Source organism: Cordyceps javanica, chromosome 1 (genome assembly GCF_051103115.1).
Source record: "Cordyceps javanica chromosome 1, complete sequence".
In the NCBI taxonomy this organism is placed as follows: domain Eukaryota; kingdom Fungi; phylum Ascomycota; class Sordariomycetes; order Hypocreales; family Cordycipitaceae; genus Cordyceps; species Cordyceps javanica.
This window is the reverse complement of record NC_139295.1, coordinates 2613739-2626154: the sequence shown is the minus strand read 5'-3', so window position 1 is coordinate 2626154 and position 12416 is coordinate 2613739. Positions and strand designations below refer to the sequence as shown.

Here is a 12416-nt window from a genome sequence, read left to right as displayed (position 1 = left end):
GCGCTAGGCTGCGAACTTCTGAGGCTATTGTGTTGCTCGTGAATCTGAGCAGTACTTTGGTTGCCACGTAAAAATTGACTCATCAAACATTCAATGAGACATGTGTGAATTCTTTGCTCACTCAATTCACTGGCTTGCATGCTAGCGGTAGGCCCTCGCAGGCGACCAGATGACACTTAAAGGTCGAGATGTTTGAAGTCATCGACTGAGCGCCGAGCCGAATCTTTGCAAATAAAACATTACTTCTACTATTCCCCTCTCCAAAAATACCAAATATGACTAAATCAAGCAGCTCGTCCATGCACCCCCATCTGCACCCAAGAGTGCAGTCACTTCTCGACGACGAGCTCTTGGACTTCACCTTTCGGCCGCGTGGTGAGAGGGGCCACCATATCAAGGAGAAAGACAGCAATATCATGGGGAAATTTCGGTGCACAAACAATAAATGTTCGAAACAATGGAGCAGCATGTGCATCGCCATCACAATCCGCTTATATCATGGCAACAAATACACGGTTCTGGTGTATCACCAGCGCTGCGAGAGGTGCAACGCCATTGCCGAGCCACAGCTTGACGGGACATACGAAGAGAGAGTCGCAAAGTGGCTCAAGATTTGGAGCGGAGTTGATGTACCCAGAGAACATTACGAGCGCAAGCGGACGGCGCCTCATCAGAAGAGCCGTTGTGAGGGCTGCAAGGCTGGCCACTGCACCCAGGCAGATAACTGAGCTACACCATGGCATGTCTAGGCTCGCAAAATTACGGTTAAGCGAAGAAATACGCACTATCTGAATTGCCTAATGGAAAGTACGCCTTGTGTGGCCTCGGTCGAAATGGGCAACCGTTCTTTGGGCTCGGATGGATGCCTAATATGCAAGCTTGCATTAGTGGCTGGCCACTGCAGAAAGAAGGCCAAGGACCCGAGATGCAGAATGTTTCGAGTATAAATATATAGTAATGAACCAGAAACCAACTGTCTTCACTCCCTGGGCTTGTACTCTGCCTACCTTTGCTGTTTGACTTTGGCGGACCCAACAATTATTTTACTGCTGCAACTGCGACCGCGGTAAGCATGTCATACGACGCATTTGGCGGTATGTGACACATGTCAAAAGTTGTATCGATGGATTAACTCCCAAAAAGAAGGTGCCTTTGTTGATCCAGCACTCTTGTCCGCTGAGAGCTCGTACGCACAGGCTCGCAACCTCACGGACAGCGAGCTTGCTGCAGAAAATGTCGCGGATTCAAACCTGGAGATGATGCATCAATAGAGCGCTACACCCGGGCAACATGAATCCTTGCACTTTTCCGCAGTCGACGGACGTATGGGCACGCCGACGCTTTCTGCCCATCAAGAGTTGAGACCAGAGAGCGTCCATGTCGGCGAAGAGTTGTCCTCCGCCGCAGCTCGCCGTACGCTGCAGTACGAGCAAGAAGAATACCCTTCTGTCGATCACGTCCTTCCCAGCGCAGAGGACGGACGGTACTACTGTACATATCAAGGCTGCGCAGAGAGCTTCGAGATTCCCAGCCTGCTTCGGTAAGGGGGGGGGGGCGCCATGAATTTTGTCCATCGTTCACCTTGCTGACGCGTGCTGCAGAAAGCATGTCAGGGATCATGCTAAGCCTTTAAAGTGTTTTTACTATGCTGAATGCAGGTTTCGATCGGCACAGAAGCGCGAGATGGAGCGGCACATGCGAGTGCATGTGCCTGATGAGCTCAAGACCACGTACAAATGCAAGCAGAATGGGTGCGGCAAGTCTTATTCTCGACGTGATAAACTAGCCGAACATGAGAAAAAGCACCATTGATGTCTTTCGAGGGACGAGCGACAATGCTGTCATGATGCGGCGTTGGCTCTGCTTGGCAGACGTTTATGATAGCTTCACTGGTGACTTTGCTTAGTGATATAGGTGTGCAGGTTTAATATCTCGAGAAATATTTACAATAGCCTAACAATGGTTACCAAGAAGTCCAGTCGCCGTGTTCAGCATCATCTACGTCAACTTTCTTTACTTGACCTATCTTCTTTTCTGCACAGGCTGTCTCATAAGCCATCGACTTACACGCTCATAGTTGGAGAAGCATGACGATACATGGATGAAATCACTTTCTAAGCATTATTTACCTTTCAAAAAAAAAAAAGATTTTTGAACACTCACAAATATATACACACCTGTTCAGTAGATCTAACAGGAGCATGAGCAAGTGACAGCCGGCTACCCTGCACCGGCGCTCCAACAGGCACCCCAGCAGACGGATGGTTGGCAAATAGCCGGCAATTGAGGTAGCTGTTGCGGAAGATGCCGTCTCTACGGTAAAAAAGTTGAAGTCAACCCATACATGATACGATCATATGGCAGTCGAGGGTGGACATGTCATTTTCCCGTCACGATCATGTCAACAATGCTTGTGATGAAGGGCGGAAAACAATCGTGAATGGGCACTGACTTGAGAAAATGGACTAGTTAAACAATACATTCCTCTCTAGACGGCAGCTAGACAATGAAAAAAACCAAGAGACCGATAATTCTCCATTGCTACCAGTGCCGGTCGTATAAACAAAACATCACTATTAGACACTTGACAGCTTCTATTATATCTAACTCTATTGTAGCTGCAAGGTACTGGCTCGGAGTAGTAGCGTTTTTCTGGGCAATTATGAGAGACTCGGAAGCTAGAAAGAAAGCCATAGTGGTGCAATACTACGAAAAGCTGGCTATGGTTGATATGCCTAGCTGATTGAGCTCGATTGTACTCGTTCATTCACCTTTGCAGCCAAGGGAGATATCTTCATTTTCTGTTCATCACGGAAAGCCCGAGCCTACTGGTCTTATTATGAAATTGTATTTGGGTGGTCTAAGCAAGCAACAGTGCCCCTTTCCCGTTGGGGCAGCAACCCCGTCTGTTTCGGAGCGGCCTCCCGCTCCGTCGTTGTTTCCCGTCGGTCAAAACTTGTGCGACTTCTCCGCCAATAGGGGGCCGCTTGACGTCAGATGAGCCAGTGAGGAGACGAAAACAAGAAATTGTTTCGTCAAGGTTTTCCTGCACCGTAGAAACAAAAGCAAACCGCCAGTCAAAGCACATGGAGCGGAAGAAAATCAAACCACCACTGAGCGAGGAGGCTGGAGAGACTGCGCAAGGGAACCGTGACACATGGCCCGTGACAATACGCCCTTTGAGAGGGAGAAGGACGAAAAGAGAAGAAAGAAGAAAAGGAATGAGGGAAAAGGCTAGAGTGTTGGCTCTGCCCTCCATGAGCTGAAGAGTTTTGCCTCTGGGTCTCTTCCCTGAGAATGCGTCGGGTTAACCAATGCACAGCCTCAACTCGCCACTAGCACTGTTTCTGCACATGGATCTTCTGCTGTATGTGCTCAAGATGGGGATACTGTAATAATTAAACCATAATTAAAACGGTAAACAATGAAGCGATGCAGATATCCTCCAAGTTCCTTTGTCGATGCGGCGTTCCGCAGGCAAACCGCCGGTGTACACCTCCCTCCATTGTGCGCCATCGCGACAAGCTTGTATACTCTGAAGAGAGGAGATTTGCTTCGACTCTTACTCCGTACACTCATTTGATCAAATTGGTAAGAACGGGGACTATCTGGGTGCCATGGAAATGGTAGGCGGACATTTCCGACACATGGCGCGGTGAGCCATTGCTTAGATATCACTCCGTGCCAAGATTACATATTGGCAAATTGAGTTTTGCAGGGACAGAGACACAAAATCAACATATTTCTCGTATTCATCTCACTCGTTGTACCAAAGCCAAGTTGCATAATGGCTCCAAGGCTTTGCCGGAACTGATGTTGGTCAGGCGTGCAGGGACCCGACAAGATTTCTCATGAGGCTCTGCAAGTCCGCCACAACCCGCAGGCCGAGCATTATGCATAGAGCATGATGAGATTCTAGATTCTCGAACCATCTCCCGTTATTATTATTATTTTTTAGAATTGGTTTTTTTGTAATTGGGTAATTGCGCTTACCTGATACCCAGCAACAGCGTAAACTTACGCAAGGGCATTTCGTGTTATTTTTCCTCCCCCCCCCCCCCCCCCCCCCCCCCCCTCCGGTCTTTTCCCCGCCATTCGCCACCGTAAAATGACAAAATGAAAATGACTCTTACAGAAGAATGGACTTCCCAACTATCCTGATTGGATACATGGAAATGAAGAGCGGGGAGGAGGGGAGGGGGGACACGCGAAAGGGCAAAAAAAAAAAACCTTCAGCTTCCGCACAGACGTTTGCAGTTCATGAGCATCTCGCGCGGGGAAAGACGAAAAGACGAGGGACAAAAAAAAATCCCCGCTAACTAGTCAAAAGAGAGCCTCGGCCTGCATGGGAGCTTCCCCTCTTTCCAATCCCCCGAAAGCCTGATCCTGTCGAGTCGGGCATGCATGTCCTACACACCCTCCCGCCCCCCCCCCCTGCTCAGCCATGCAAAACCTTGCCCATCTTCTATCACAGTGTCGTTCCACGCATACCGGATCAGCAACAAAAAGTATAATTCCGCGCCCGCAAAATACACCGCACATTGTTACTGCGGGGGAGGGAGAAGGCGGTAGAGCAAGATGGCGACATGCAGTCGGTGGGTTTACCCGAAAAACATGGGGGAGGCGGCGGGTTTACGCTTTATTACCAACGCAGGCGAGCACGACAACGTGACGATGAAAAAGCGAAGCCAAACTTTGCGACTGCTGATTCCTGGGGAAAACGGGTCTCGCTTATTCCGCTTGGCCCAGATTCGGCACTTGGCTGACCGTTTAATTGTGAACCTGGGGCAAAAGCTCACATTGGCCAAAAGCGTCCTGCTATTGCACGACCGTGTGCTGTGAGAGTTACTGGGTATACTATGCCCTGCGTTGACTAGCCACGATATACTCCGTACTTGGGGTGCCTTTCTCCAAATAGTTACTGCTATAAGTAGCCGGACATAGGCGACACAGAGTCACTGCCATCTGCCCTCCCTCAATTACTGAGTATGGTGATGAGAGGGCGGGGAAGGGGGGTGTACTGGTGGCTTCGCCGGGTCTAGGGGCCGGCATCTTGCCCACATGGCTGGCCGAGGCAGGCGTAGTGGCTGTGAGGGGAACAATGCAGCCTGGAAATGAGGCGTCGTAATAAAATAAGAAACAGAAAAAAAAAAGTGCGACGATACGATGGCACCGCGGCGGGAGTCTGTTGGCGATGGGCAACGGCCCCGTTTAATCCATCTTCGGGCGCATGTTGCGCAGTGACGAGGACATGCCGCGATGTTTTTCAAAGACGAAGCAGAAGAAGAATTCTTTCTCTTTCTTTAAAAAAAAAGAAGAGAAAAAAGGAGGGAAAAGAGCGATTGCCCAGTTGATCTGGAATGGGAAACGGGAATAGAGAAGACGACAATAAAAGCAGCAACAACAACCACAATAACAACAACAACATACCTGCAAAGAATGGCGCGCACTTGGCAGCCAGTGGGATCGGCAAGAGAAACAAGGCAAAGCCACCTCAGGCATCGCTCCAGAACGGACGGAGCAGCGGCACATCTATGCATCTATGCATCCGCCCCCGTCGAGCAAGATGCATTGAGGCTCAAAGTGGCTCTCGCAGGCACCACCACCACCACCACCACCGAAATACGGAGGCGTAAGTAAGCGGTGCCCTAAAATGGTGCCAGCCCAGCCCTTGGGACAATGAGGCTCTTTTCGTCAGGCGCGGCGGCGGCGCCCTGCTGCTATGGCTTGCCCCGCAAAAGATGATTTTTTCTTCTTCTTCTCCCCATCACTATTGATATTACCCCGCGGGGCCCCATGGGGCGTGACCGGGGGAGGGGGAAGAAGTCGGAGGAGAGAATGACGATATTGGCGTTTGGCTATTGGTTGCTTCGCTGTGCTGATAAGGTGCCGGCATGATCCTGGGGGGGCGGGTGGAGGAGGACGAGAAGAAAAGCTGGGGTCATGAAGATGACGGAGAAAAGGCAGGCTGGGCAAGGATCCGGGTTCCTTGTCATGCGTACGGAACGAAAAAAAAAAGACGATGGAAGAAAGAAACGAAAAAAAAAAAAGGCTTGAGACGGCCATGAGCGAAAAGTACTTGTGGGATTCCCACATGCAAAATAATGGACAGCAACAATGGACCGGGCGATGGGCAGCCGAGGGATCTAATATAGAATCACGACAACCAGCCTTCTTTTTTCTTCTTTCCTTGCTTTTTTTTCCCACCCTGCTGCCTGTCGTCCAACGCGAACCAGGGTTGCAGAGAATCCGCAAAATCTACTGCACGTACAGAATGTCATCCCGCTACCGGAGGATCATTCCGAACAAAGTATAGTTTGCTCCGTGAAGAAAAGTGGCCAAGTCGGTCAGTTGCCCGCTCGGGGAAAGGAAAAGCATCGGCGGTATATCCAAGATGGTAAGTAGAGAAGGAATATCTAGATACAAAAAGAAAGAAGACTTTACCGTATTGCGAGAGAGAGAGATACACACACACACCATTGCGAAGATCTGAGTCTTTTTTTTCCCCTTGGGAGCAAAGCTACTCAGGATGCAAAGCCATCATTTTTGGCGGCGAGAGGCACGGCAACATTTCCTAAAAAGGCATAACGAAGCGGTCAATCTTTTCGAATAATCGGGCACAAAAAAAAGAAAAGAAAAACAACTACAGAAGAACTACTTAACGTAGCTCGCTCTATTTTCATGCACACTCCCCCCCAATACAGCCCTCTTCTCTAGCTTACACCATGTCCGCACTTGAAAGCATCTCGGCTCACCACCGTAATTTTTGTCATGATGAATGCTCATGCGCTCAGACAAGAGAAAATAGTAAACAAAAAACAAAGGGAAAGGCTGTAATTTCCCGCAGTGCTGTCAAAGCCCCCCTCCTAGGTTTCATAAACCAAGACAGTTTAAGCCTGATTCACACAGGCCCTCCCCGGGCAAAAACGTTTACACTAGGTAAGTTAGATTGTAGGGTCAAAAAAGGGAAGCCTGAGCGGGCTGACTCGAGAATGAATCAAGCTAACCCGGGGGGAGCAGAACTAGATGGCCACCAGTAGGCTTGACGTCAGTGAGCAACCCCCCGGGGGGGGGGGACAGATCAAATGAGCAAAAAGGGCAGTGCCAGCAGCGCCGCCATGAACAATAACGGACCAGCCACACACGGCGTAGCTTGCTGAGTAGTGTGCGTTGTTAGCCCTGGTAGGCTGCACAAGGGTCTTTCGCGCGTGGCGGAGGGCAGGAGGGGGGAGGGGGCGTGTATATTGTGTGAATGCAGCGCGGCTCGGCTTCACGTGGAGATGGATCGATGAGAGAGACTCTGTTTTGCCTTGGGGGAGGGGGGGGGGGGGAGGGGAGGTGCGCAGAGGCAATTTGCAATTGGTTTGAAAGAAAGAGCAAAGGCCAATGGGCGTGAAAAAGAAATGACAATGGGATGACGGTCCAAGACACACACACACACACACACACACACACACACACACACACTAGTACAGATAGATACATGGCAAGGACATGCATACAGGATGCACTGCGTCAAGGGCATGGGCGCGATTCAGACGATTCAGCTGCAAGATGCGTAAATTCATCATCATTAAGATATGCCAACTATATTGATATCTTCCTGGCCATTCAACTCATAATAAACAATATAGGCCCTTTTATGCAAAAAAAAAAAAAAAAAAGATAAAAAAAGATGAACAATAAATAAGTAGTACGGCATAATCGAGGGAAATAAAGGCAAGCAAAAGCAAAGTCGCGATTCCAGGAATGGAGCGAACAATTACTTCTTCGCCTGCATTGCCTTGAGCTTGAGGCCGAGCTTGACCATGTTCCACATGGCATTGTCACCCAACAGTGAGCGCGACTCCAGCCCGCCGTCTTCAAGGCTGCGCTTCTTGTGCTTGGTCCAGTGACCCGCAATGTTGCCGAGGAGCGTTTGGTTGGCAAAGACGCCAGACAGAGCGTTGATGAAGTCGGTACCGTTGTTCGGGCCGTCGCCGGTAATCTGGCCGCCGCCCTTCAGCAGGCCGCTCAGGAGGTCACTCAGCAGCGTAACGACGGAAATGTTGACCGCCAGCGGGCGTTTGCCAAGAATCTCCTCGAGGAATGTGACGTGCTCGTCGTTGACAATGACCTGGGTAGCTGTGGCATTGAGCTGCAGGACACCTTCGCCAAGAGCCTGAGACTGGCTGCCGAGGAAGGAGCTGAGGTTTCCGATAACGGTATTCAGGTCGAGGAAACCTTCAAAAGACTGTGTTCCATTGCCTGGCTGGATAGTAATGCCCTTCAAAGTGAGATGGCCCACCTTCAAAGGACCCGACGCGATATCTAGCGTAATGTCGCCAAAGGAGAGAGCGAGCGGGCTGAGGTTGGGAAGCATGAGATCTCCCTTGAGGTTGATACCGTTTTGTGTGGGGAAGAGAAACTCCAGCTTCTTCATCTGGAGCCCTTGGAGCTTGTTCAGACCTTGCAGTGTGATGGTCTTGTCCAGGCGAGGCTCCGACTTGAGGGCACCAAGAGAGATGACTGCCTGGGTGCCACGCACGCTGAGGTCGTAGCTCCCCGGCGCATCATAAAACCCGCTGAACCACGAAGTTAGGGACTCCAGATCGGTAATTTTCTGGGTCTGGTCCTTGATACTGAAGTTGGTGTTGCCACCATCGAGTTTCAGAGGGGGGACCTCGACGGACAGGAAGGGGGAGAACTTGGGCGCGCTCTTGTCGTAGAGTTGCAGGACAAATTCATTCGTCTTTGCCTTGAGACCGGGAGGAATACGGAACGAGCTGTCAAGGGTGATCTTGATGGTGTCGGGCGCAACGACATCCAGGGAACCGCTCCGGACAGGGAGTGTCTGCTGGTTCACAATGAGCTGGACAATGGCAGGCAACGCCACTGTGAAGCTGCACAGCAAGTTAGTCATGGCATGAACCGAGAGGGCGTCGAGGCCAAACCTACACTATAGGTAGCAAAATGGCGAGGAAGATGATGGTTCCCAGGAGATACCACTTCCATTTGTGCTTGATATGAGCAGCACTCCATGCTCTTCCCTCTCTGGCTGCAGTGGCAATCTTTTCTCGGGTGAGCTCTCGGCGCGGGCTGTTCTTGTTGATGATGTGGTCATCCGTGTCAGCGGTCGACGCATTTTCAAGAGGAGGCATGTCGTCGCCGTCAAGCTGCTGGCCGGTATGCGTGTTGCCACGCCCATTGGCGCCGGCGACACGGGCCGTGGTAGCCTGGTGAGTGGTGGCATGATACGAATCGACATCAGAGTCGTGATGCTCTTCCCTAAACGCGGACGCCATGGTGAAGCGACGCTGATTCTCGCGTAATCAAAGCCTTGGGAAGGGGGACGATTGAAAGGATGTAAAGACTGAGAGAGACAGAATTGCGACCGGAAGAGCAGCGAGTTGGGGGAGGGGAAGGTAGGTAGTGTGTGCTGCGGTAACCGCAAGAGCTGTAGGTCCTAGGGAGTTAGTGGCTACAGTGGGTGCTGGATACCTGGCCTAGAGGTATCCGTAAAATAAACTCGATGGCAACAAACAGCCCACGACGGTGCAGCCTGGGTTCAATTACACAATGCGGGGAGCAGGGCACAGAAAAAATAATGCAAATCCGGGGGAGACCAGGCAAGGGCAAGGTAATAGATAAAAAAAAAACCGAGAAACCTTGACAGGCAGTCCATGAGCTGAGAGACTCGGGGAAAAAATGACTGGGCACTATGCACGACCAAAGCGTACTGAATAGCCTCAGTTGGTCTACCTACTTACTTGCCTAGCTATCCAGACACCTAGGTTCGTGTACACCTGGTACCGACCTGGGCAATGCGGATTACCGGACCTACCCCCCCTGAAGTACTATGCAAGGTTCCAGGTGGCTTGCAAGGATAAAAAATGGTCGAGAAGCTGCTGCGGGGGCTCCGATGAGTGTGGGTGGGGGCAGCTGGCAGTTGTTACTGAGTAGTAGTATGGCGGTTATGACAGTTCTGACAGTGAAAAAATGGCAGAAACCAAACCGAAATACAGCACTCTTTAGTGGATGACAGTTGTGGCGGGATGCCCTTCCCAGTTGGGTCTGTAGTGGGTCTGGGGCAGCCGAGGCCTGAAAACCTCCACTGGCAGGTGAACTGGGGGAAGAGGGGGTGGGTTGGGGGTGGGTGCTTTCCCAGGACTCAGTACTCGACAGAAGAGGTGGCGCTCAGGACACAGACAAGCTACGCCGCACACAGACTACACACTAGTTACACAGAAAACGCAATGGTTCGTTTCTTCTTGGAGGAGACCAACGAACCACACTGACATGAAAAGGAATGATGCAATATCCCAGATCCCACGATGATTTGTATTCAATCAGGAAAACAAACAAAGAAGAAAACGCTGACGGACGCCATCGATGCAGACCTGATCTCTCCATGTCAACGCTTCCCTCTGCCTACTACCTTCCTACTACGCATCCGACTATCCTAAGTCTCTCTCACCAAAACAATCAGGTCGACGACCTGGGCTGGAAATCTCAAGATCTACCACCTTCCCGGCCCGCGTTATACTCAATACATTGCAGCATTACCCCGCATGGGCGGGCTCGGCGACGGGGCTCTCGTGCGGGTTCGTACGGCTCTTGGCCCTGTGGCCCTGCACAGATTACCAGGCTCACTACTGCTCTATTTGCTGTGACGTTGCCGGTGGTGAAAATGGTCATCATCTGTAAAAAACTGTGCCGCGGTTGGCGTCATGGCTGGCGACCAAAGTTAACCTGACTCCTTCTCCATGCTCCACGCGGGGTGACAGACCAGGCTTGCCTGACAACCTGCGGATCATCGCCAGCAACCAGCAACATGCATGGCCGGCCCGGCCTGCAAAGTAATATTTTATGGCACCTGGTCTCCAGCGAGGCTGGGGGCTGGCCACGAACACCGGGGACTGCAGTCAGTGGCCCGATTTTACCTCGTTTCTGTCCTGCACCCTGGCCGAGCCCCGACCAGGGTCAAAACGAGTCATAACGCCGGTCGATGAGGAAAAGCGCAAGCAGCGGGTGTCGTACGAGCGCCGTCGCGGCGGCCACTAGCCCTGGAACTAGCATTTCCGCTAACACGGAGAGAGAGAAGTCGTCGACCTGGGCAAGCGAAAATAACGACGATGCTACTAGCTGGTGGATTGCTGTCGTGCTCGACGACCAGAAACGGAACACACCCGACACGCTGCCGTATCGTTCAAACGGCCCAAATTACTCGTGCTGGGCTGTTCTCGGACAAAGTATTGAAAGACGATTGCTGCATCTATCTACTAATAGTATCTACTAATGGTCGTACATACGCGGGTAACGTGCCTCAATGTACTTGGCTACTAGCGTCTCTGGTCGCTACCCTGTTGCCTGGTTTTGCTTGTCGGTCGTCTCAATCAACCACACCGTTGTGCCCTTTGACCATCACCCAACTAGTTGGTCTATGCCTTCATTTTTGTTTCAAGTGTAGAACAGATGTTTCTCTGTTTTGTTTCTCTGTCTCTGGCGGGGGCCATGTCGGTGGATAATTGCTGCGTATTAGTAGTAACCAGGCCGAGCTCATTGTGGGCTGCCCTGGTGCTGTCCAATTATGAGACCAGCATTCGAGAGACAATGCCCACAGTCACGGCCTTTCGGGCTCATTCTCTGTCTCGCCAGTGTCCTTGTTATTGATGAGAGGGCTACTGGTAGGCGGATAAAAAGAAGCTGCTGGTTGTGGAAGATTCACGAGGAGTCATCAATCGACCAAAGGAAGTCCTAAGGCCTACTACCTACTTGAACTGATTGGTTGGGTTAGCCAACCTGCGACTCCTCTGAGCGCCTTATTACCGACGAGTGAGTGCCTGGTGGCTTCAGCACAGTTGCTTATAGTTTGTGGCAAGGCGCAGCCACTTGTACAATCGTGGAAAGCGAGATGAGTAACTAACTCGTTAGTGCCTAGGACGCCTTGTTTGAAGACACGCGACCGTATCACCACCGCCTGCCAAGCACAATGTCTCCAGCTTCTCGTGGAAAAACGGAGTGCTCAAAAGTCCATTGAACAAGGTAGTGTTGATTCATTTATTCCCTTTCTCCTTGTGCCTTCTTTGTTGTCGTTTGCTGTGGCAGAGAAATATGACGGTGAGCTGTCACAGCTGACTGGAATAAGGTTGGCGCTATTGGCTACTCGGGATAATGCAAAATGTTGGGCCAAGCCGGATTTGTGCAACGACGCCGGTATCCAGCAGAGCCTCAGGGAGCGCCTTTATTTTTTTTACCTTTGATCAAAGTCAGATACTTAACGTTGACGACTAGATGACGCCTATCAATGTATGAGGTCTATGACGCGGCGCGCTTCTCAACAGGTGCGCGCTTCCAATTTTGTGTTTCAAACAGACGGACAATCACAGCGTGCGTCTGCCCCGACTGAATCTGCCGTGGCCTGGGCTCGCAGTTCT

General features: G+C 51.1%; 3 protein-coding genes across 3 annotated transcripts; 2 read left to right on the top strand and 1 right to left on the bottom strand.

Moving 5' to 3' along the window:
* Positions 1 to 1072: 1072 nt before the first annotated feature.
* V2A60_000789 (uncharacterized protein) lies at positions 1073 to 1271 on the top strand (the record flags this gene model as incomplete). Its single annotated transcript, XM_083252156.1, has 2 exons — positions 1073 to 1094; positions 1144 to 1271. The coding sequence occupies 2 exons, from the start codon at positions 1073 to 1075 to the stop codon at positions 1269 to 1271; spliced, it is 150 nt and encodes a 49-aa protein (XP_083108282.1).
* A 54-nt stretch (positions 1272 to 1325) lies between these two features.
* Positions 1326 to 1812, top strand: V2A60_000788 (uncharacterized protein; the record flags this gene model as incomplete). Its single annotated transcript, XM_083252155.1, has 2 exons — positions 1326 to 1540; positions 1602 to 1812. The coding sequence occupies 2 exons, from the start codon at positions 1326 to 1328 to the stop codon at positions 1810 to 1812; spliced, it is 426 nt and encodes a 141-aa protein (XP_083108281.1).
* Positions 1813 to 7762: 5950 nt separating this feature from the next.
* On the bottom strand, positions 7763 to 9284 carry V2A60_000787 (DUF3712 domain-containing protein; the record flags this gene model as incomplete). Its single annotated transcript, XM_083252154.1, has 2 exons — positions 7763 to 8882; positions 8938 to 9284. The coding sequence occupies 2 exons, from the start codon at positions 9282 to 9284 to the stop codon at positions 7763 to 7765; spliced, it is 1467 nt and encodes a 488-aa protein (XP_083108280.1).
* Between the last annotated feature and the right edge of the window lie 3132 nt (positions 9285 to 12416).